The 22,478-nt window shown below is 36.9% G+C and overlaps 1 protein-coding gene across 2 annotated transcripts in view; it reads left to right on the top strand.

Annotated features, from left to right (window-relative positions):
* Window positions 1-22,478, top strand: part of LOC131512587 (T-cell receptor-associated transmembrane adapter 1) — a 39,471-nt gene that overhangs the window by 1,886 nt on the left and 15,107 nt on the right. Inside the window, exons 1-3 of one of the 2 annotated variants that reach the window (XM_058731483.1) lie at window positions 1,815-1,896; window positions 11,778-11,888; window positions 20,004-20,040. In XM_058731483.1, the coding sequence (XP_058587466.1) occupies window positions 1,842-1,896; window positions 11,778-11,888; window positions 20,004-20,040 (203 nt within the window). In that variant the 5' untranslated portion in view covers window positions 1,815-1,841. Of the gene's footprint in view, window positions 1-1,814; window positions 1,897-11,777; window positions 11,889-20,003; window positions 20,041-22,478 lie in introns of those variants that run through there. The other variant, XM_058731484.1, reaches the window with a different exon arrangement.

Below are 22,478 nucleotides of genomic sequence, written 5' to 3'. Positions count from 1 at the left end.
CAGTGGCCATGAGCTGATGGTGTTGGGGAACTCAGGAAGTGTGGGAAGGTCAAAGGCAGTGAATATGGCATTCAACTATTTCCAGGATTACTTAATTCTAATTTTACGATAGATGTGATAAAATTTCATACCATTTCCAAGTTTAGATTTTCCCTTTCGAGGTAACATAGGAGTTCCTCCATTGTCGGTTGAGAGCTTCTGCAATTCCACAGAAGAGATAAAAATACCAAATGTTTGCTGTTAAAGACTCAGATCTTAAAAGGAGAGGGGGAGAACAATGTGAAAGAAGAGAGTCAGATGACAATATGTTTTACATTTAGACAGGCGAGGTTAAAAAAGAAAATAAGTGTGAAAGAGTGAAATTATTCCTGGTTAAGTAAAACGAGGTATGAAAAGAAAAAATGCAAATCTTTCCTTTTCTTCTACCTACATGCTTTATATTCGCTGCATCAATCAATGGGCCAGTATCATAATTCCTACTGTGTTTCTGCATGCTCATAAAATCAATATTAGCTGAATCAAATGGCAAAAACAATTCTTGTGGGCTACCCTTAGTGTAAAGAGTGTGCCATGATTTAGTTACACATTGCTGTTTTTCAAAAAAAGAATTTTCATTGTTTTTACTCGGTTTTCTTTTCCCTTGAGCCTCAATCTCCTTTTTTGAGGACAGTAAGCCTTTCCTTTAGAGACTAGGTAGGACTAAATTATGAATCATCTTTTAAACTGAGATGTTCTTTAAATTAAAGATGGGTCAAAGACAACGTGTTTCATCATTTAATTTAGTTAATGTTTGCAGTGATTTTAAGGAAAGTCAGTTCGGGAAAGATTGTCACTTACTAATCATAACTCAGAAATAAATGTGCACAAATTGCTAGTTAATAATAAATATCATTACCCTCAACCCAAGGGTTTGTAAAATTAAAAAACAAAATAATCATCATCATTGTCATTATCATCAGCATCATTACTGGTCACATTTCTGGGCATTTTAAATTTCATTTAATTTTCTCAGTGTTCCCAAACTAGAAAGAAGAGATAAAAAATTAACAGGCCTTCTTAAAACATTAAAGTAACATAGTAGTTAAAATTTTGTTGGATGAAAATTCCCAACAACCAGGGCATCTTCCGAGGATATCACCAAGGTGCTTCTCCAACAGAAAACAGTAAGTACAGAAATAAAATGAAGGAGTAAATACAGGAAAAGAAAGACTCATCAACAGCAGGGATTTTGGCAACACTTCAATCTTAATAGGATTTCTCAAGTTGACCAATCCTAATTAGAGTTTAATTATAAAAGTGCCAAGTAGCCCAGTATTGGAGGAATTATACGGTCTTAAAATCTGCCCCCACCTCACTCCACATGTATGCTCTCTAACAAATTCAGTAAGTGTTGCTGAAGAGCAACCATGATGTACTAGAAAGAGGGACCTTGATGTCACACAGATGGGGATCGGACCTCCAACTTTACAATTGGTTTAGTGAGGTTCAGTGATATGTAAGAAGTCACACAGCTCATAAATGACTACACTCTTTCTTTCTCTACACTTCAAAGCAGACATTCCAATGCCCTGTATTGCTGTTGTCTGTCTCTCCATCATAGTCCTTCCTCAACATACACCACCCACTTTTCAAATAACCCTCTGGTCACAAAAGACACGTATTTAAGGTTGACAGATTTCAAATTTGGCATTAAAAACAATATTTTATTTACTCAAAAGCCTGGGAGTAGATTTGAGAATCCCTTCCAGTGCTTCTATCTATGACTCTAATGCCTTTTATTGATGGGGTGATTGTGATGTAAGTGGTGGGGGAGGGGGGTGGGATTTGTGGATACTGACGACATGTCACAAAGAGTCATCAAGAATGCATCTAGTTCCACACCAAACTATCATCATGGTAAGAAAGTTGCTGTATAGGTAGAATCCATGGGGATTGTTATATCAGAACTTTTTCTTTGAACTTTCTGGGGTGTCTAAAGTAGATATACACATTCATGGGATGCAAAAAGGAGAAGGTCACTCCTCTGACAGAGTTTGCAAGCTAAGAAAGAGAAACCGTCATGAAAAGCCGTATCTTATATACTATAAACGTATGCATTTGTCTCAGTTACAGACTCCCTGAAGGAGAAACAGTTAAGGCATTATATGTATTGCTTTTCTGTTGTTAATTGTTTAAAGGCTTCTGTAGGAGTCATATCTGTCAGCAGAAAGACAATACATTTGCTTTAGCTAGGCTTCCCTCCAGAGTACATGCAAGTGTGAATTCTAAATACAGTGCCTGCCAAGTACTCTTGGCTTTAAGGGAGTCAGAGGTCTTATAATTAAAGCTACTACTATTAACCCTTGGCAGTTGAATGCTATATAGAAACTTAAATTATGGTTTTCCTAGCTGTCATTGCCTCACTAATAACTTCTTGAGGCCTTTGGCTTTTTAACAGTGTAATAGCTAAATTCAAATTGTGTGGGAGTTCTTTTTAAATTGATAAAAGCTTTTTAAGTGAAAGTAACTATAATTATGGAATAATAATAGTAAAGATTGCGTTTGTTGGGCAAGAATTTTTGAGCACTTTGTGAATCCAGCATTGTAAGAAGCATTTATCTGTACCGAATAGATATCCACATGCATATGGAGATATACTGAATATGGATAAAGGGAGGTATGAAAGTGCGTGTGCATGTGTATTCGCATCTATATGGATCTGCCATTCAAGTTGAAAATCTCCACCATGTAGCTACTCAATAACTTCTCATCTGTGTATGTTTTTTGTTTTTCAAAATGGGGGCATTTGTTGACAATCAAAAAATTATGAAAGCTGGGGTGCCTGGCTGGCTCAGTCATTATAGCATGTGACTCTTGATCTTAGGGTTGTAAGTTTGAGCCCCACATTGGGTATAGAGATTACTTAAAATTAAAATATAAAAAAAACTATTAAAGCTATCAAGAATGTCATGAAATAACAAAGCTTCTAAATGAAAAGCTTCCTGTTTAAAACTCAGATCACATTACACAAGGAAAAAAATTTTGGAAAACAGAAGTCTGGATAGGGAATTGCAGACCCCCAAAATCAATAGGAAAACCAGAAACTATGCTAAGTATACCCTACCCTTCAGAATTTGGCCTGTGTTTTGGCCTTACTGTTCCTGACACATTTTATGAAAATTACCAGGTTCCTTAAACCCTTTATGTAAAATGTAGGCACATGACATTGATTTGGTTCTTTCTTTGTAGTTGAAAACAAATTATCTTCTTGTCCCAATTAATGGACTGATAGAACTTTTTCAGTGCTCCTTTTAATTACAGAGAATAAAGGGAAACTTCTAATTGAAATACAATTTTGTGCAAATGATAGGATATTTTATAGCTAGAATCAGTGTAATTATAAAAATAAGATTAAGGGTTTTGCCTTGAAGTATACCTTTTTACACTGTGCTCTACTTTATTTACCCAAACCATAACCATTTATTGAATCTATACTAAATACTAGACGCTATGAGAACTAGAAAGAAAAAAAACACTAAATAGAAGGTAAATTGTTAGTTCTCTCAAGGATAAGTTCTAGAGATCTATTATTCTTTTTATTTATTTATTTATTTGCTTTCTCACCTCTCCCCTAGAAAGAAAATTCCCAACTTATCCTTATCTCAAGGATAAGTTCTAGAGATCTATTATTCTTTTTATTTATTTATTTGCTTTCTCGCCTCTCCCCTAGAAAGAGAGGTAATAGACGTATATAGCACAGTATAAAGGGTAACCAAATAGATCAAGACAAACGAAAACAAGGAGCAAGAGATACGATTAAGTCACAAAAAATAAGTATATCATATTATCCAAGAGATTTTCTTAAGATAGATTGTGTATCAAATGATACATATAGACAGATGGCCAATATCAATTTTCACATGAACTAGAAGAGCAAAAATGTGACAGTCCTTGAGGAGATCCTCAGCTTCTTCTACCTGAGATACTGAATGACATATTAAATAATATCTTCTAGTCCATAAAATTCTTATAATTAATTAATTCAGTAGCAAGTTTTATACAGCTGGTTCTTTTTCTTAAAACAAGATTTATTTTGCCCTGATAACGTAGACAGAAAATGTACAAAATGTAAGAGAACAAACAGAGTGACAGTGTTTAAATTTTTATTTTCTGACTATAACCTGAAGTTCAGTATTCTGTTGCCATTTTAGGGCAGATTGTCAGCTGAGAGGGAAACCACTTTGATATTCTCTTAAAACATTTTGGGAACATAACTGGGACATGTTCCCAGAATAGAAAGCCATCAAAGTCCATTCTGCTTTCATTCAGAGGTAGATCCAGGGACAACCTATAGGCAGGGTCAAAATTTCCTTCCAAAATCAGTTTTGCATCCTTTCAGCATGTGCATGATTGAATGATCAAGGTTCCAAAGTGTATGTCATAGGATTTGATGCAATAATTCTAGACTGGACTATTTCTTCTTCTTCTTCTTTTTTTAATTACAAATTTTCTAAAGTAAATGTTCTTTAAAGTTTTTACTTAAATTCAAGTTAGTTAACATACACTGTAATATTAGTTTCAGGTATAGAATTTAGTGAGTCATCACTTACATACAACACCCAGTGCTCATCACAAGTGTTCTGCTTTATACTCATCACCCATTTTGCCCATCCCCCCACCCACCTCCCCTCCAGCAACCCCCAGTTTGTTCTCTGTAGTTAAGAGTCTTTTATGGCTTTTATGGCTTGCCTCCCTCTTCCCCCCGCCCCATCTTCATCTGTTTATTTCTTAAATTGCACATATACATGAAATAATATGGTATTTGTCTTTCTCTGACTTATTTCGTTTAGCATAATACTTTCTAGCTACATCCACATCGCTGCAAATGGCAAGATTTCATTCTTTTTTTGATGGCTGAGTACACACACACACACACACACACACACACACACACCAAATCTTTATATCCATTCATCAGTTGATGGACATTTGGGCTCTTTCCATAATTTGGCTATTGATGCTGCTATAAACATTGGGGTGCATGTGTCCCTTCCAATTAGTATTTTTGTGTCCTTTGGGTAAATACCTCTAAATACCTAGTAGTGCAATTGCTGGGTCATAGGGTAGTTCTATTTTTAACTTTTTGAGGAACCTCCATACTGTTTTCCAGAGTGGCTACACCAGTTTGCATTCCTACCAACAGTGTAAGAGGGATCCCCCTGTCTCTGTATCCTCACCAACATCTGTTGTTTCCTGTGTTGTTCATTTTAGCCACTCTGACAGGTGTGAGGTGGTATCTCATTATGGTTTTGATTTGTATTTCCCTGATGATGAGTGATGTTGAGCATCTTTTCATGTGTCTGCTGGCCATCTGTATTTCTTTTCTGGAAAAATTAGACTGCATGATTTCTTTTTTTTTTAAGTTTATTTATTTATTTTGAGAGAGAGAGCACACACATATGAGCAGGGGAGGAGCAGAAAGAGAGGGAGAGAGAGAATCCCAAGTAGGCTCCATGCTGTCAGCACAGAGCCCGATGCATGGCTTGATCTCAAACTGTGAGATCATGACCTGAGCTGAAATCAAGAGTCAGCCACTTACCCAACTCAGCCACTCAGGACCCCCTGGACTATTTCTAACACAAGACTACAAGTCACCTAATTTAGCCAAAGGTAAATTGTTAATACATCTATCAAATGCTTCATTTAAAACAATGCAACTTTCAGGTCAACTCTAAAATAAACTAGCTGTGATATGTGTTCTTAGGTAAACTGTGCTATATTGTGGCATATAACTAGTAGGCTGAAAAAAATAATAACAAATATTTGCCTAAAACAATAATTATAAATAGTTATACTTTGCCCATTCTTTTGCTAACAATAACCAGACAAAACAACTATTTCATGAGGCCATTCTTGATTTATGAAGGTAGAACCATGTTTTCAGCATATAAGAAAACCCTTATTTTTCTCTTCTCATAGTAGGACAGTGTGCATTTTTAATAAGTAAAAGTAAAGATATTGATGGGTCTTCAAGGCAAAAGTTGAGGAATGAAGGCATATCCCACTTCATGCTTCTGAAAGTTATTGTGTGTTCTGTGAGGAGATTATTTCTAATCACCCTGACTGGGATGTCATTAACATCCCAGTTTTATGCAGGCATATACTTCCTAGGGTTGTAGCTGGCTCATACAGCTTACCTCAACTAGTGGTATTGTTTAAATTCCTTTCCCAGAGAATTCACTGACACTAACCAAACTCCCTAAAGACTGATTTTTAAACAAGAAAATAAAATTTTATGTTTATAGTGGTGGACACCCCATAAATTTAATTAGATACCTAGCTGTTAGCACCAACTTCCTTGTATCAAGTTCTTAGAAAAAATATAATAATCTGTAGGTTTTTTGGTAAATGTAGGTTCAGGGCAGAGAGAATTAGGATGTTGTTCATGAGTACTTTCACCAAGATTACAGCGGCCTAATGTGTTACTCTTCTTTTCACAAGGATCTATCTCATAGCTGCTGGGAGGTAGGTCTTTTCTCAACAGCACTAGAGACAAATGTACTATGATCTTCAACTTGTCTTTCCTAGATTGTGAGTGTGCCTAGACCTCATATTTGATCAGAACTTTTCTGTTGGCCCTAGTCATTACATTGTCTGTCTTTATTCCACTTGTCTTTTATTTAGTCAGTTGACACGTGTTCAGTGAGAACCTACTTTGTGCTGAATAGGTTACAGAAATAATAACAGGAGTCTCACTAGTAGGGAGATGAGAATAAGAATAACGATAGTTTCCAGTCACGAATTGACTAAGTCATGGGAATAAAAGGTACAACATAGATAATACGGTCAATGGTATTGTAATAGTGTTGTGTGGGGACAGAAGGTAGATACACTTGTGGTGACCGTATAATGTATAGAAACGTACATCTGAAACTAATGTAACCTTGTATGTCAACTACACTAAAAATTTTTGAAAACGATGCAATAGCTAACATTTATGGGGCATCTTACTGGCGAGGAACACTCTTCTACAAATCTCCTTACATGTCTTAACTCACTTAATCCCCACAAAAATAGGTGAAATGAGGAAATTGAGGCATGAAGACCAGGATGAATATGGCATTCTTTCTGTCCTTTGGGAAGTTCACAGTCAAGTAGGAAGAGATTTTTACACATAGATGATCGTCTCAATATTTGTTGAAACGTAGGGGGGTGTAAAAGATGTCACTTGGTGGGGGACAGGCAGCATAGAGCAAATGCTTCAAAGAAAAGGTAGTCTTGAAGGATGACTATGAATCTGTCAAACAGCTGAGGAGAAAGGCATTTCAGGCAAAGGAGCAAATATACAGAGACATAAGGACACGAAATGTAAGTATGGTATCTATTGAGCATCATAAGTGCTTCAGAACGATTGGAGCAGGGTATATTATTGGGTAAGTATAGCAGATAAGTCCTAAAATTAGAAAACCTAAAGCAACATTTTGTGGAAACAGTTCATGGTAAGGAAAGAAAAGTGTTGTGATGTTCTCTATGCTTAGGGCAGAGATAAGAGCAGGCGCCCTCTCATGAAGTACCCATGTCACAGGCTCCAGAGAAAAGACAAATGGACAACTTCCTCCACAAACCACGAAGGAGGAGACTACATGAGACAGTGTGGGAAGATAGTAGCTATCAGGATGGGGGTTGATGTAGTGTGGCTGAACCAAAAGAGCCATAAACATAAAGTCAGGGCCAATTAACTAATAGGATCAGAGGCCAGACCAGCCTGAGAAGGTCTTCTGAATATTGTGTTTAAAATTTTTTTTTAAATTTTTTTAATGTTTATTTCTTTTTGAGAGAGAGAAAGAGAGAGAGAGAGAGAGAGAGAGAGAGAGAGAGAGAGAGCCCTGCAGGGGAGGGGAAGAGAGAGAGAGAGACAGAGAATCTGAAGCAGGCTTCAGGCTCTGAGCTGTCAGCACAGAGCCCGATGTGGGGCTTGAACCGACAAATCGTGAAATCATGACCTGAGCCCAAGTCTGCTGGTTAACTGAATGAGCCATGCAGATGCCCCTTAAAAATTTTGTTTTAATGTTTATTTTTGAGAGAGAGACACAGAGCAAAAGCAGGGGAGGGGCAAAGAGAGAGGGAGACATAGAATCCGAAGCAGGCTCCAGGCTCTGAGCTGCCAGCACAGAGTCCGACAGGGGGCTCAAACCCACCAACAGCAAGATCATGACCTGAGCCCAGCTCAGATGCTTAACTGATTGAGCCACCCAGGCACCCCTTAATATTGTGTTTTAAAACCTGGGCCATCAACGGGGCATCTGGGTGGCTTAGTTGGTTGAATGTCTGACTTCAGCTCAGGTCATGACCTCAGGGTTCATGAGTTTGGGCCCCTTGTTGGGCTCTGTGCTGACAGCTTAGAGCCTGGAGCCTGCTTCAGATTCGGTGTCTCCTTCTCTCTGCTCCTCTCCCACTCACACTCTGTCTCTCTTTCAAAAAATAAGTAATAAAATAAACATTAAAAAAATTAAAACCTGGGCCATCAAGATATCAAAATCCTTTCAAATGTGTATATCTTTTGACCTCACAAATCAAGAATTTTTACCTGAGGGGTGCCTGGGTGGCTCAGTTGGTTAAGTGTCTGACTCTTAGTTTTGACTCAGGTCATGATCTCATGGTTTGAGAGTTTGAGCCCCACATTGGGCTCCATGCTGACAGCATGGAGCCTGCTTGACATTCTCTCTCTCCCTCTCTATCTGACCCTCCCCCGCTCACCCTCTCTGTCTCTCAAAAATAAACTTTAAAAAAAGAATTTTTACCTGAAATAAAAAATTAAGGTTGGATATATAGTTTTAGCTACAGATATTCATCACAATACTGCTTATATAACTAAAAATCACAAGCAACTTACATGTCTAATGATAAGGGATTGTTTAAATAAATTATAGAAAATTCATTCAGTGGAATATAAGGCCGCTAAAAGAAATGAAAGCATATTTTATTTATAGGAAAAGAAGCACACTATAAATTGTTGGGGTGAAAGGAGATAACAGTATATTCAGTATAATTGAATCTTATGTCTCTGTCCATAATCATTTCTATACAGAGAAAAATAATTCGAAGTATATGAACCAAGGTTTTCACAGTGATTGTCTCTTGATAATAGGATTATGGTTGATTCTTAGCTTTCTTTTTTTGCTTGTCTAAGTTCACTAATAGTTTTTAATATTGAACACGGATGATATATATAAGTCTGGCCTCTGTGTAGCAACTAAAGTTCATTTGTTTGTCACCAAATACAGTGACTGCAAAGGGTGAGTGATTAGAATGTACTAGACTGAATAACCTGAAATGATAATTGTGAGCTATCTTGATAGAACACATAGTGTGTGCCCTCAAATTACCTTAAAAAGTGAAAGAATCTAGAACTAGGACTTTTTCTTTACTAGAAGAAAAGAAGTCTTTAATAACAGAATTCATGTATATAACCATTAATTTGATAACAAAGCAGAAATTAATACCTCTGTGTTGTGATATAGCAAAGAAGGAAACTGAGACCCATCTGGGAACTAAGATGGCTTGTTGGCCTCATTCTTCACAATTCTGGTTACATTAACCACCTGAAAAGGACTATTATCAATGGGAGGTAGAGAACAATCTTTCTTTGAAAGCATGCCTTAAAAATTCCCTTTAACCCAGCAATTGTATTCCCAGGAGCCTCTTTCTACAGATAAGCTCACATATGTGTTAAATGCCTGTCCAATGAAGTTTGTTGCATTATTGTTTGTAAGAGAAAAACGTTTTAAAAAATCAGAATATCCATCTTAGAAAAATGGGTAGATGAATTATATTACAACAGCACTGTGTTATTCCATGCCACCACTACAGATAACATAACATGGTAAAAATCCTCCAGACGCACTGGTAAGTTTTTTTAAAAGGCTAATTAGTATAATATTAGTGACCCATTTATGCTCTAGTGGAGAACCTTATATGTTATTCTATATTTTGCTATTGCTAGAATTTTTAAAATTTAGACTTAGTATGAACTTGTGTTTTTTTCATAAACAGTTAAACATAAAAACCAAATAAACAATTCTAGGAATGTAGGCAGTATCGTGCGATACCTAGAATTAGTAGTACATTTTAAATAGTTAATGATTACTGTGTTGTAGAATTCTCATAAATATTTATGGGATTATATTCATAATGAATAAATAAGGCCTTTCCAAACCTTAGTGTTTTTAACCAAATTAATTTGTAGGTTTATTGGAGGATAAAAGACTATTCAAGTCTTCTCAATTTTCTAAGACTCTATGAAACATAAAAATTCCCTTAAAGAAAATAAACCACCCATTTCACCACCACCATCAGTTAACTTGTCCCATTTACTAATTAATTATTTTAAAATGTTTGTAAATTATGTACATTATATATGATACTACAGAGCAGAAGACAGAAATGGTCCTATTCTCTGTGGAGTTTATGGTATTCTGAACATTTAAATAACATGGTGCAAAAAATAGAGACGAGGTAGCAGACATTAGTGAATAGATTTGCTGGTGTTTAAAAAGCCACAGACGGGGCGCCTGGGTGGCTCAGTCGGTTAAGCGTCCGACTTCAGCTCAGGTCACGATCTGGCGGTCCGCGAGTTCGAGCCCCGCATCGGGCTCTGGGCTGATGGGTCAGAGCCTGGAGCCTGCTTCCGATTCTGTGCCTCCCTCTCTCTCTGCCCCTCCCCTGTTCATGCTCTGTCTCTGTCTCAAAAATAAAAAAAATTAAAAAAAAAAAGAGCCACAGACTAGTTCAAACAAAAGCAAAGTATATATAAATAAACAATATGCAAATTATATGCGCATATGTGTATGTACATCTATATCATAAATGCATATATATTTTATATATTTAATTATATATATGCCTATATTCATTTAAAAATAAATATGGAAAGAAAGAAAGAAAGAAAGAAAGAAAGAAAGAAAGAAAGAAGAAAGAAAGAAAGAAAGAAAGAAAGAAAGAAAGAAAGAAAGAAAGAAAGAAAGAAAGAAAGAAAGAAAGAAAGAAAGAAAGAAAGAAAGAGGGGCGCCTGGGTGGCTCAGTGGGTTGGGCGGCGACTTCGGCTCGGGTCATGATCTCGCGGTCCGTGAGTTCGAGCCCCACGTCAGGCTCTGTGCTGACAGCTCAGAGCCTGGAGCCTGTTTGGGATTCTGTGTCTCCCTCTCTCTGACCCTCCCCCATTCATGCTCTGTCTCTCTCTGTCTCAAAAATAAATAAACGTTAAAAAAAAATATTTAAAAAAAAAGAGAAAGAAAGAAAGAAAAAAGAAAGAAAAAAGGAAAGAAAAAAGAAAAGGAAAGAAAAAAGAAAGCAAGCAAGAAAGGAAGAAAGAAAATGAAAGATCTATTCAAAAACACAGGACCACTGAGGGCAGTTCAACAACCACTACAATGCCAACAAGTACTCAAAGAAAACAATTATAATTCCATTTGGATTGAATCTGGATGTTCTTGATTTTGAACCAAAGTTTTTATAATCAGTCACCAGTTGTCAAATTTTAGCAGCAACACTAAAAATGTCTTTCATCAACACTAAGAATGTGGGAAACTTGCTTCCTTTTGTTCATGCTGAATGCAGGGACTTACCACCAATACCCATTTGAAATCTATAAGAAACCTTTGTCTGTCAATGGTAATTTCGTGACAGAGGATTTGTTCTTCATTATGAATAAATACTATGGTTTCAATTGTGGGAATACCCAATTCAAAACAAATTGGTAAGCAGCTAATATATTATAGGTATGTTTGTTTGTTTTCCAGAAAACCCTGGATGCCACTATTATGTCTGGGTAATTCTAGCCTTTTTGGGATTAGCTCTGATTGTATCACTGATCTTCAATATTTCCCACTATGTGGAAAAGCAGCGACAAGGTAAGACATTTTGAGAAATAGCCACACATCTACTCCCGCATGAATGGAGACTGAGTCACTGGAAAACTACAGAAGAAGACAATTTTATGAAATGAGATGCAATAGGATATTTTTATCTGTAGAAAATCTATTTGATACTTTTTTTCCACTCTAAAGTTTTCTTTTTATTTTAAAAATACAATCATATTAGAATATGAACAGACTCCCAATCTTCGCTTTATCTCTGCCCTGAGATACAGAGTAAGAAAGAATTGTCCTGGTAAAATGTAGTTTTTCTTCTCCAATTCAACAGTAGTTGAGAAATTGTAATTTATTCTGTAGCAGCCATAAAGATTCTCACTGATGCGTGATAGGAAAAGTGAAGACTAAATTTTGAAGCTTCTACTCATGCCTACTCAAACCCCTCAGCATCAAGTCAGAGCCTCTAATGTGCAGTAGGACTGTATTGGGATCAGGAGAGAACTAGAAAAGCAACAGGCTGACCCACAGGCATTATCTAAAACTCCCAGGGTCAGCTTTTCCTTTCAACAGCTGGTGAGCAGTTTTAACCATGTGGTTTTCATCCTCATGGGCATGACTGAAATAGTGTAGTGTGCAGCAATTGGCACAATATTTGCACACTATTGGCATTCAACACAAGCGTGTCGGATGGATGGATGGATGGATGGATGGATGGATGGATGGATGGATGGATGGTTATGCAAGTTCACCTATTTCTGGGAAAGGTCTTAATATGCTAGAGCCAAAATTCTATTGGGGGCAGGACATTTCTGTGGTAATAATGAATAGAAAACAAAATGTCAATGCTTTTTAACAGATGAAAATAAATAAAGTGAAGTTAATAAAATTACATTAGAAACATGTGACCCAGAAAAACTGCAGGGCGCTAATTTAGAACAATAGTCAGATTCTGGGGAGAGTCCTTGATCCTCTTATGAGTGTCTTCTTCAGTGTTGCTAACACAAATATAAAATATAAAGAAGAAGACATTATTGTCACGCCTCTCAAAAAAGATAAGAAGCACTAGAAAGTGAAGTGGCATGGTTGAGGTCACACATCTACTCAATAGCAAAGCCAAGGATAAGGGCCCAGTCTGTCTAATTCTCTGTCCAAATTGGTTTCCACGAGCACATTCTGTTTTTACACTGTTGATCAAATGTCCTTGGCCAGAAAGCCAACACTCTTTTAGGATCTCTATTTATCATTTCTATGCCTGAAACTCCAGGCAGGCAATGCTTTTTCATTAGCAATGATTTCAGCAATTAATTTTTTTATCAAATATTTTTTCAAATACCTTTTATAAGTCAGATACATCAATGACCCACCATCCAACATCTTCGAAAAAAGTTTTCTTCATAAAAAAATGAGCTAACATTAGAATTCTTCTTTTTATAATAGCTTAACATGACTATAATTTCTTCACTAAAATGTTTTACAAATGCAGATAATATTGTCATTTGAGTTGGAAAAAGGTGAACGTAGAGCCATAGAGGTGAAATGTTTGCAGGTGGAAGCCAGGGCAAGAATAACCATCATGAACTGGTATTTCACTCTCCCACTGATTTCAGTGACAATCATCCAGAGATCTGTGTGGGACCAGGGAACAAGTGGGCTTTTTAGTTCTCAGTTTTGATGGTTTGTCCGTTGGAATTTATTTATCCATGTTCATACCATTTGCCATCATATGAACTCCTTTTGAGAGTTGTTTTCTTATAATGATTAGTTGACCACTACTAAAAGACTGTAGACTAATTTTTTAGAAAGAAAAGAAAGAAAGAAAGAAAGAAAGAAAGAAAGAAAGAAAGAAAGAAAGAAAGAAAGAAAGAAAGAAAGAAAGAAAAAAAGAAAGAAAGACTTTTTCCTTAAAAAAAAAACCGACTTATTTTATTTTTTTTTTCTTTTCAATTGTACAAACCCTTACTGCCTCAGGCATGCCATAAATTACTTTGTCTAAAAGCAGTATGGTAGGAAATAACAGTTTTTTAAAAGCAGGAAATAGTAAATTACACTTATTGTTGTATTTTTAAAATCAATTTCAGTTCTCTCAATTTGTTTTTAGCATCATGGCTTTTGAAGTCAATCTGTCATGAATTAGAACCCTGCTTTCAATATTTACCTGGGAGATGTCTTATACAAGAAGCATAACTTCTCATAGTCTCAGTTCCCTTGTCTACAAAATGTGGAGAATATCATCTATACCATAGGGCTCTTGCCAGAATTATACAGATACCTCGGCACAGTGCTGGGGACTGAGGAGGTCATTCCTGCATGGCGTGTAGCCCACATCACCACTATTGGTTGCCCTGGTGCTTCCTTCACTCCTTCCACAAACATTTGTTAAAGGCTTGCTATGACTATGTATTATCCCATTTAACTTTAGTGTTGGTTATTTCAGGGAATGTTAGTTCCTCTGGCTTCTCACCGCTCCCACCAACTCTATATTCTCTAGGTCCTCTCCAGCTCCTGTGTCACTTCCTGCCCCACCTCTATATTATCTAACACGATTATGCAATAACCTCTATTGCTGTGTTCTTTTAAGTAACATACAGGCTCATTTTAGAGAGTTTTCCACAGGCTCTCATGGAATCAGTTCTAACCATTAGCCTACTGCAAATTACTTTATTTGAGCAAAACCTGCCCTTTGTAGGTAAGCACACAACCCTGGGTCATGCATGCATTTTATTAGCGTACAAACCTCAAATTAGCTTTGCACAGTGCTCACTGATGCCAAAATGCCTTTCATTCTCATCCCACCTCCCTTTTTCTGTTTGCAGCCCTCTCCTGAACATCTCCGCTTCTCCTGACGGTTTCCCCCAAGCATCAGTAGTAACTGCCACCCTTGCTAGTCCACGTGAGCAAATAGCGTTTTCTCACACAGGGGTTCCAGCGGGCTCTGGGATTAGTTCTGCCAACTGACTTCCTCCCAGTCCTGCTAAAGACTCCTCCGGCTTTGTTTCTCCTAGCCAGACAGACCAGAGGAGATTCAATTATGTTTGCCAGCTTTTCTGCCACGTGGTCTGGGAATACAGTGCCTCTGTATCCGTGTCCCCATGGAACTTTTTATTTTTGCATCTTTGTGCTATTCTTTGTGGCTAAGAAACTTGCAAGATATGACTCCACCTAAGGCGAAGAGTCAGTGAATGAGTTTTGCTGGTGTATTAAATAGCTTACAAAAGAAAATCTCCACCCCAGCAACAATACAGTATCTACACATTCAATCAGGAGGACATGATAAGCCTCTCCTTGATGTTTTCTGTAGCAGTGCTAGGTAGAGGCTTTGTAATGGAGTTATCCCTTCCTCCCAAAATAAACCCTACATTTTATGTGATTCTTTGTCTGTTCTTTGGGAGGATTATATTTATTTCTTTTTCTGCTAGGAATGTATTAGCTTTGTCTTCCTTTAAAACCAAAAAATATCCTTTATCAAACCTTTCTTCTCTGTTCTGAGAAGAAGGATAAATAAGTTCATAGTTTGCTCATACATCAAAGTCCTATCAGTATATTTCCTATACGCTTGAAAATTATGGCACATTTTTCACATTTTCACATGAAGAATGTATCAAAAAATGCTATTATGGAGTTTAAGTCATGTGCTGTTTTTTCTTGTTATGCATTGCATATGGAAGAGTAAACACTATAAAGGGGAAAACATAAAAGCAAATGTTTGCTTACATCCTCTCAACCATGAACCTGACCGCAAGTTGTCTATATCTGAATCATAGAAAGGATTATGAAAACTCACCCAGTTCTTCTCACACAGAATCTTGCAAATGCAACTGCTTCATAGCAACATAAATACTGCTTTTTATTTGACTAAATATCACTGAGATAATTGGGTAGCTTTTAAATCATGTCATTTATTTTTATTAAAAACATTTTTTTAAGTTTATTTTGAGAGAGAGAGAGGCAGAGGGGACAGAAAGAGAGGGAGGGGAGAGAGAGAGAGAGAGAGAGAGAGAGAGAGAGAGAGAGAGAGAGAGAGAGAATCCCAAGCAGGCTCCACACTGTCAGCACAGAGCCAGATGTGGGGCTCAGACTCATGAACTGTGAGACCATGACCTGAACCAAAATCAAGAGTTGGTCACTTAACTGACTGAGCCACCCAGGCACCCCTATTTTTAACTAAACTTATAAGCCTCATGACGGAGCAAACTCTATTCAGGAGCCTGAGCTTGCTGACCTTTCTCCTTAGCTCCAACCTCTAAACTTTTGATTACCACTCCTCTATTTTTTTTAATGTTTATTCATTTTTGAGAGAGAGAGAGAGAGAGAGAGAGTGTGTGAGGAGGGGAGGAGCAGAGAGAGAGGGAGACACAGGATCTGAAGCAGGCCCCAGGTTCTGAGCTGTTAGCACAGACCCCGACTTGGGGCTTGAACTCATACAACGTGAGATCATGACCTGAGCCGAAGTCGGATGCTTAACCAACTGAGCCACCCAGGCACCCCTACCACTCCCCTATTTAAAGAAATCATATACTACCATACTTCTTATATTAAGGATGTAAAACTAAAACCACACAAGTACAGATCTCCAGCTCCGGATTACACATTTAAATTCTAAGAGGAGTGGAGAAGGTGGTGTCCTTGACCTTTTGAAGGACCATTTCTGGGTGCTTCTTCAATATGATTGGTCTTGATGTATCATGTCCTTTACCCAGTACTTACTTTTTTCCCCACATTGTTTTAATTTCCTTTCCTTCCATGTAAGCATCACATTGTTATATTGTATCCTTCATATAGTGGCTTCTGTTTTCTTTTTCCCACAAATCTTTTTGGTCCAAACCTAGTTTTCCTTTTCTCTACTGATAATCCATCCAACATTTTCTTTCCATAGAGCTATCCTTTCACACATCACGTTTGTATAGTTTCCAGGTACCAACATTCATACTCCAAGCACCTCCAACTGGAAAATCCACATTATCTTTTAAAAATATTAGTCTGGGAGCTCCTGGGTGGCTCAGTCAGTTAAGCATCTGACTTCAGCTGGGTCATGACCTCAGGAGTTGTGAGTTTGAGCCCTACATTGGGCTCTCTGCTCTCAGCTTGGATCTTCTGTCTCCCTCTCTCTGTCCCTCCTCTCCTCTCTCTCTCTCTCTCTCAAAAATAAAAATAAAAAAATAAAAATAAAAAACATTTAAAACTATTAGTCTGTGTGGGGTAACCTTTGACCCCATGCCTATGTTTTCTTATTCTATTTAAGTAATGTCACTCTTTATTTTTGCCTTCAAATTCTTTGTTTATTTTTAATTTTTTCTTTCAATTTAACACTTACCTGATGACAATCCTCTTGCCAGAAGTGAGATTCGGTCATTTCACTACAAATCAAGTTTCACTTGCAATTAAAATTGCATTTTAATTATACCAACTTGTTTTCAGCTAATCCATTTAATGAAGAGATTGAATTCAAATCAGCACAGTCAAGTTGTGGCTTATTATATGATTGGATTTAGAATGTACAATATTGAAAATCAACTGTCATTTTCTAAAATGTTTTTAACAAAAATTATTTCATTTATCTTCTACATCTACTCACATGCTGTTGGCATTATTATCTCTACTTTATGGATAAAGAGAATCACAGGTATTTTGTTGTTTTTTTTTTTAATGAAGAGTAGTTTGGTTTTTTTTTTTTAAGCTTATTTATTTTGAGAGAGAGAATGACAGAGCATGGGTGGGGTAGGGGCAGAGAGAGAGGGAGAGAGAATTCCAAACAGGATCTGTGATGACACAACACAAAGCCCGACATGGAGCTTGAACTCATGAACTGTGAGATGATGACCTGAGATGAGATCAAGAGTCGGATGTTCAACCGACTGAGCCACGCAGGTGCCCCGAGAATCAGAGTTTTAAAAGTGATTTGCATGTTGGCACATGGCAAATGCACTGAAGAACTGCTACCCATATCCACTCTTCTGATTTCTCACCTTGAATTTTTCTGTGTTACATCAGGCTACCATTTGACTAAATTCTTGTATATGCATTTTAATTCCAGGCAAATATGAACAATAATTAACGACCTGGGTATAAACATTTCTGTCATTTAAAAAGAACTCAACACATACTTTGTATTTTCCAGTTTTCAATATTCTCGTCTATACTAGCTAATTTTTCTTATGTTTATTGATATTATTTATGTTTCTGAAGCTTTCCAATCTTGTGTTTCCATTAACTTGTGGCTCTGTGCAACGGTAGACTTCTCTAGCCTCCCTCAACATCCATCTGTGTTCATGTTCACAAGACTAATCTGAAGGTAGTCGAAATGACTGCATCTTTTATATGCAGGTCATGTTAGGGCATTGCCTGTGGGCTAGAAGAGGAGCCTTTCAGATATATCCTAAGTGGATCACACTAATCATTTTTGGCCCCATAGATGCTACGTATACATGCTCTGCAAAACTTCCTACATTTGGTCCCTCACAGAATTCTTCCAAACACACTGACATGTGACAGGTCCATTTCATCCCCCAACGTGATGATTTTAATAATTTGTCCCAATAATGTTTCTCTAACAGTTAATGACCTCTCTGAAGAATAACTTAGCTTTGTCACACATAAATCTAACTAAAAATAATCTACCTAGTTGTTTGGTGACTTACTCAGTCATTTGAAAATATTTTTGCCAGTTCCCTACCAATGTGGTGTTTTTTTTGTATGTTAAAACTGAAAGATCACCCTTTGGTCACTATTTTCTCTGTGATATTGCCAGACACTCAGATAATGATGGGCTTCATTTTTATAGAAATAGCTTTCACAAGATTTTTCTATTTAATGCCAGGTTGAATAACATACAGTCAAAATATACCACATATCACAGTATTTGCTATATCCATTCAATTAAACATCTAAGAAAATTTACTGATGAACAGATAATACAGACTTGTTCATAATATTAATCTTAATTATTAAAACTATGTCCTAATTTTCCCTTAATTTCTCTCAATAATTCTTTATGAGTCTATTGCTTTTCACCAAAAAAATTATTAAAACTATTTTTTTTCCAGTTTAAACATACATATTTAATTTGAAGTAAGAATACTTCCTTTTATTTGCATTTGAGCCACCATCTTCAAGGTTTAACAGTGGGTTCCTTTTGGAAACTTGGCACATAATTTTTTCATGGTTTTTATAAGCCTACATCAGATCTCTGGTCAGTATTGTCACTGCAGACCAGTATACTGTTTTTCTTTCTTTCTTTTCTTTTTTTTTTTTTAAACGTTTATTTATTTTTGAGACAGAGAGAGACAGAGCATGAACGGGGGAGGAGCAGAGAGAGAGAGAGACACAGAATCGGAAGCAGGCTCCAGGCTCTGAGCCATCAGCCCAGAGCCCGACGCGGGGCTCGAACTCACGGACCGTGAGATCGTGACCTGAGCTGAAGTCGGACGCTTAACCGACTGCGCCACCCAGGCGCCCCTATACTGTTTTTCCCAAAAACCCACTCTACTGTTTTGGTTACTTTTAGACTGTGTTCCCAACTTTTTACCGTTCTCTTCTCCTTAGAATCTTCATCTGCCCTTACTTGCATTTGACCATGTGGATGAGATAGAATCACATCCAGAGCAACTTCCTGAACATAATTTTTATGTTCCTGTTCATGTGACAAGAAGTGTTAACAGACACTTCAGAAATAAATACATAAGTCTTCTAGGATTTGTTTTGTTTCATATTTTTTTGTTTGTTTTTGGTAGGGAAGAAAAGCTTATTCAAATCACCGAGGGCAAAGAGGGAAATATGACAGAAGGAGGCAGAGCTGTTTCATGGAATGTGAAGACAGAAGGGACAGTGTGCCCCACCTACCTTGGATTGCCCACCGGAAAGGCAGGGGTAGAGGTCCCCATGTTCATCACTTGGTGTTCCCCTGCATAAAATGGCCACACATGAAGGCTCTATATCACTTCCAGACTGTGTTGTGTTTCCACCTCAAATTTCCAAGAGAGAAGAATGGCCCAAATGAGATAAGATCATTATATCTGGTAGTGGTGGCCAACTGTCTTGATTTAAGATATTAACTGATACTGAGGACAATGAGGCTAAGCTCCCCTTACAATATTCTCAAGAAGATTTAACAAATGCAATGTCAACTTCTTTAATTTATCTATTTTTAATATCTTTCAGGTAAAATGTACAGATGCACTGAAGACTACATTCCCAGGTATGTAGAAAATAAGTTCCATATTATGATTCCCAACTAATAAGGGGAAGTAATAAATGCTATATTGCTTTTAGGTTTGGCTTGGGGTTGTTACATTTGGGTAAAAATAAAATGAAAAGTGAGTTTTAATTATTTTTACTCCTATCTGAAGATCAAGAACTATATTGTTATTATTTTCCCTAGTTACTCATCCTGAGTCAATAACAGAGCTGGTTAAGGGACGAAGTGAGACTCTAACCTGGTATCTACAGAATTCTTGTCAATTTCAAAAGGCTATATCCTAGATTATGATTCAAATCAGATTGTAAGAATTCAGTCTGATTATATATAGAATTGTGTGGCCCTTAAGAAACCAGGGTGGAAAAGGAATCTAGCAATACCTAATAAAATTTAAGATATACAGGGGTGCATGGGTGGTTCAGTTTAAGCATCCCACTTTGGCTCAGGTCATGATCTCATGGTCCATGAGTTTGAGCCCTGCATCAGATTTTGGGTTGACAGCTCAGATTCTTTGCCTCCCTCTCTCTGCCCCTCGCCTGCTCACACTCTGTCTCTCTCTCTCAAAAATGAATAAATGTTTTAAAAAATTAAAAAAAGATATACATACATACACAAATACATGAAGATGCTTCGTGGTGTGCTCCTTTGAAAAGTAATGTCAATCAATAGGGAACTGTGATAAATCAACCCTAAAATCATATATGGTTATAGATATAACTTAGTCTCTTTAACACCTGTTGAATTAGTTGCAGGGAAATGTGTATGATTTTTCCTTATAAAAAAAGGTTTATGGTATAAACAATAGTAAAGAATTTTCATTTTCTTGCACAGTATATTCTGGCCCAACTGTGTTATTAGATTGGAAATTTCTCCTTTAGGTTAAAAAAAACCATCTAAATATAGAGAATTTCCTAGAGGACTCTTCAAGACCTTTCTGAAATAGTAGACTGAAAGGCAGAAAGGTCTTTCACAAACACAGAGCTTTCTCACTGGGTAGGATAAGATTATAAGCTTTTTGTTAGCCTTTAAAAAGACCTTTTTAAAATTTTTCTCCATGTGGAAATATCTCTGGCAGATTCAGGATCTAAGCTGCAGGCAGATTCACACAAAGAAGAAAATCTTTATTTTTACAGTTTAACATTGGTTCTATAACATGAGATAATTTTCAATTCATTATCTCATATCAAGATTGATTTGCTGATTTGGTTACAGCAAACAACATGACAAAGAAAATCCTATATAACCATGTAGAAGTTAATCTCTTAGACGATTTATATGATAATTATCATTTGAGAGGTAATTAAGATGCAATGTGATAGAACATCTAGTGATTTGATCATTCTGCTAAAGACTGGGTAGGTACTCTTGGATCAGGATGCTAAGAGTCAGAAGGGAAAATTGGTAAAATACCCATCTCAAAGTAAGTAGGCCCTTACCTATAGGGCAAATGCGAAAAAGAGGCTGGTTCTTTTATAACACTTAGTCATTCATACATTGAACAAATATTGGTTCAACAAATAGGAATTGTGGTAGACAAGAGATGCAAAGATGGAAAGATGTAGATCTTTCCCTCACGGATTTAATCTGTTATCTGTTGTAACAAGTCTCAATTTAAGCATAATTTGAATATGTGATGCAGACTTTATCTATGAAAAGTAGGTGGCATGTTAATTCACCAGTTTATGTCTGTACTTCACAGCTTGTCTATTTCTGATTATGTAGTCTGGGAGCCAAAATCACCACTGTAGGAAGGGCATGGAGGCTCCAGGAAAAACAAAATATGTGAAATTATCTCTAGCCATTAAAACTTCAGCATGAAAACAGCAAGTGGAAATAAAAGCTATCTTTCTTAGGTAGAAGTAAAATTAGTGACGCCTCCTCAGTTCTTAGATGGTTTGAGGCTAGGGCTCCCCCACTGCACCCTCTTTCCACCCCTACCCAACAGTGGTTTGGGTGGGAAGCCATGCTTGAAGGGAAAGAACTTTGCTTCTCTGATCTTGTCTTCCTGCTTCCCCAAATCCCTGCCCTTCCTGCACTAGTAGGTCAAAAATGTGATCACTTTAAAGACAATGTAGCATCTATATTTAACAGAAAGTCATATACACACATCCTGGCATTTACCTCTGGGCCACTTTATTTTTCCTTTAAAATAGAATTCTACACAATTCTGGTCTTTTGATCTGTGTTAGAAGTATTATACAGTGGGTTTATCATGGATTTGAGATCTAGACAATTCTGGATTTTAATCAAACTCTTGTAATTACTAGGCTTGTAGTCTTAGGAAAATGAACATTGGTGAACTTCAGCTGTATCATCTGAAAAATACAGATTATAATATAATGCTTTCCATACAAAGCAGAGTTGATTTAAAAACAAAGGTACTGCTTTATCAGATGAAAATTAAGGTCTAAGAAAATTCCTGCCCGTTTATGGTATAT

The sequence above is a fragment of the Neofelis nebulosa genome, chromosome 5, assembly GCF_028018385.1.
Source record: "Neofelis nebulosa isolate mNeoNeb1 chromosome 5, mNeoNeb1.pri, whole genome shotgun sequence".
Taxonomy (NCBI): Eukaryota; Metazoa; Chordata; class Mammalia; order Carnivora; family Felidae; genus Neofelis; species Neofelis nebulosa.
This window is presented reverse-complemented; position numbering and strand designations above follow the sequence as displayed.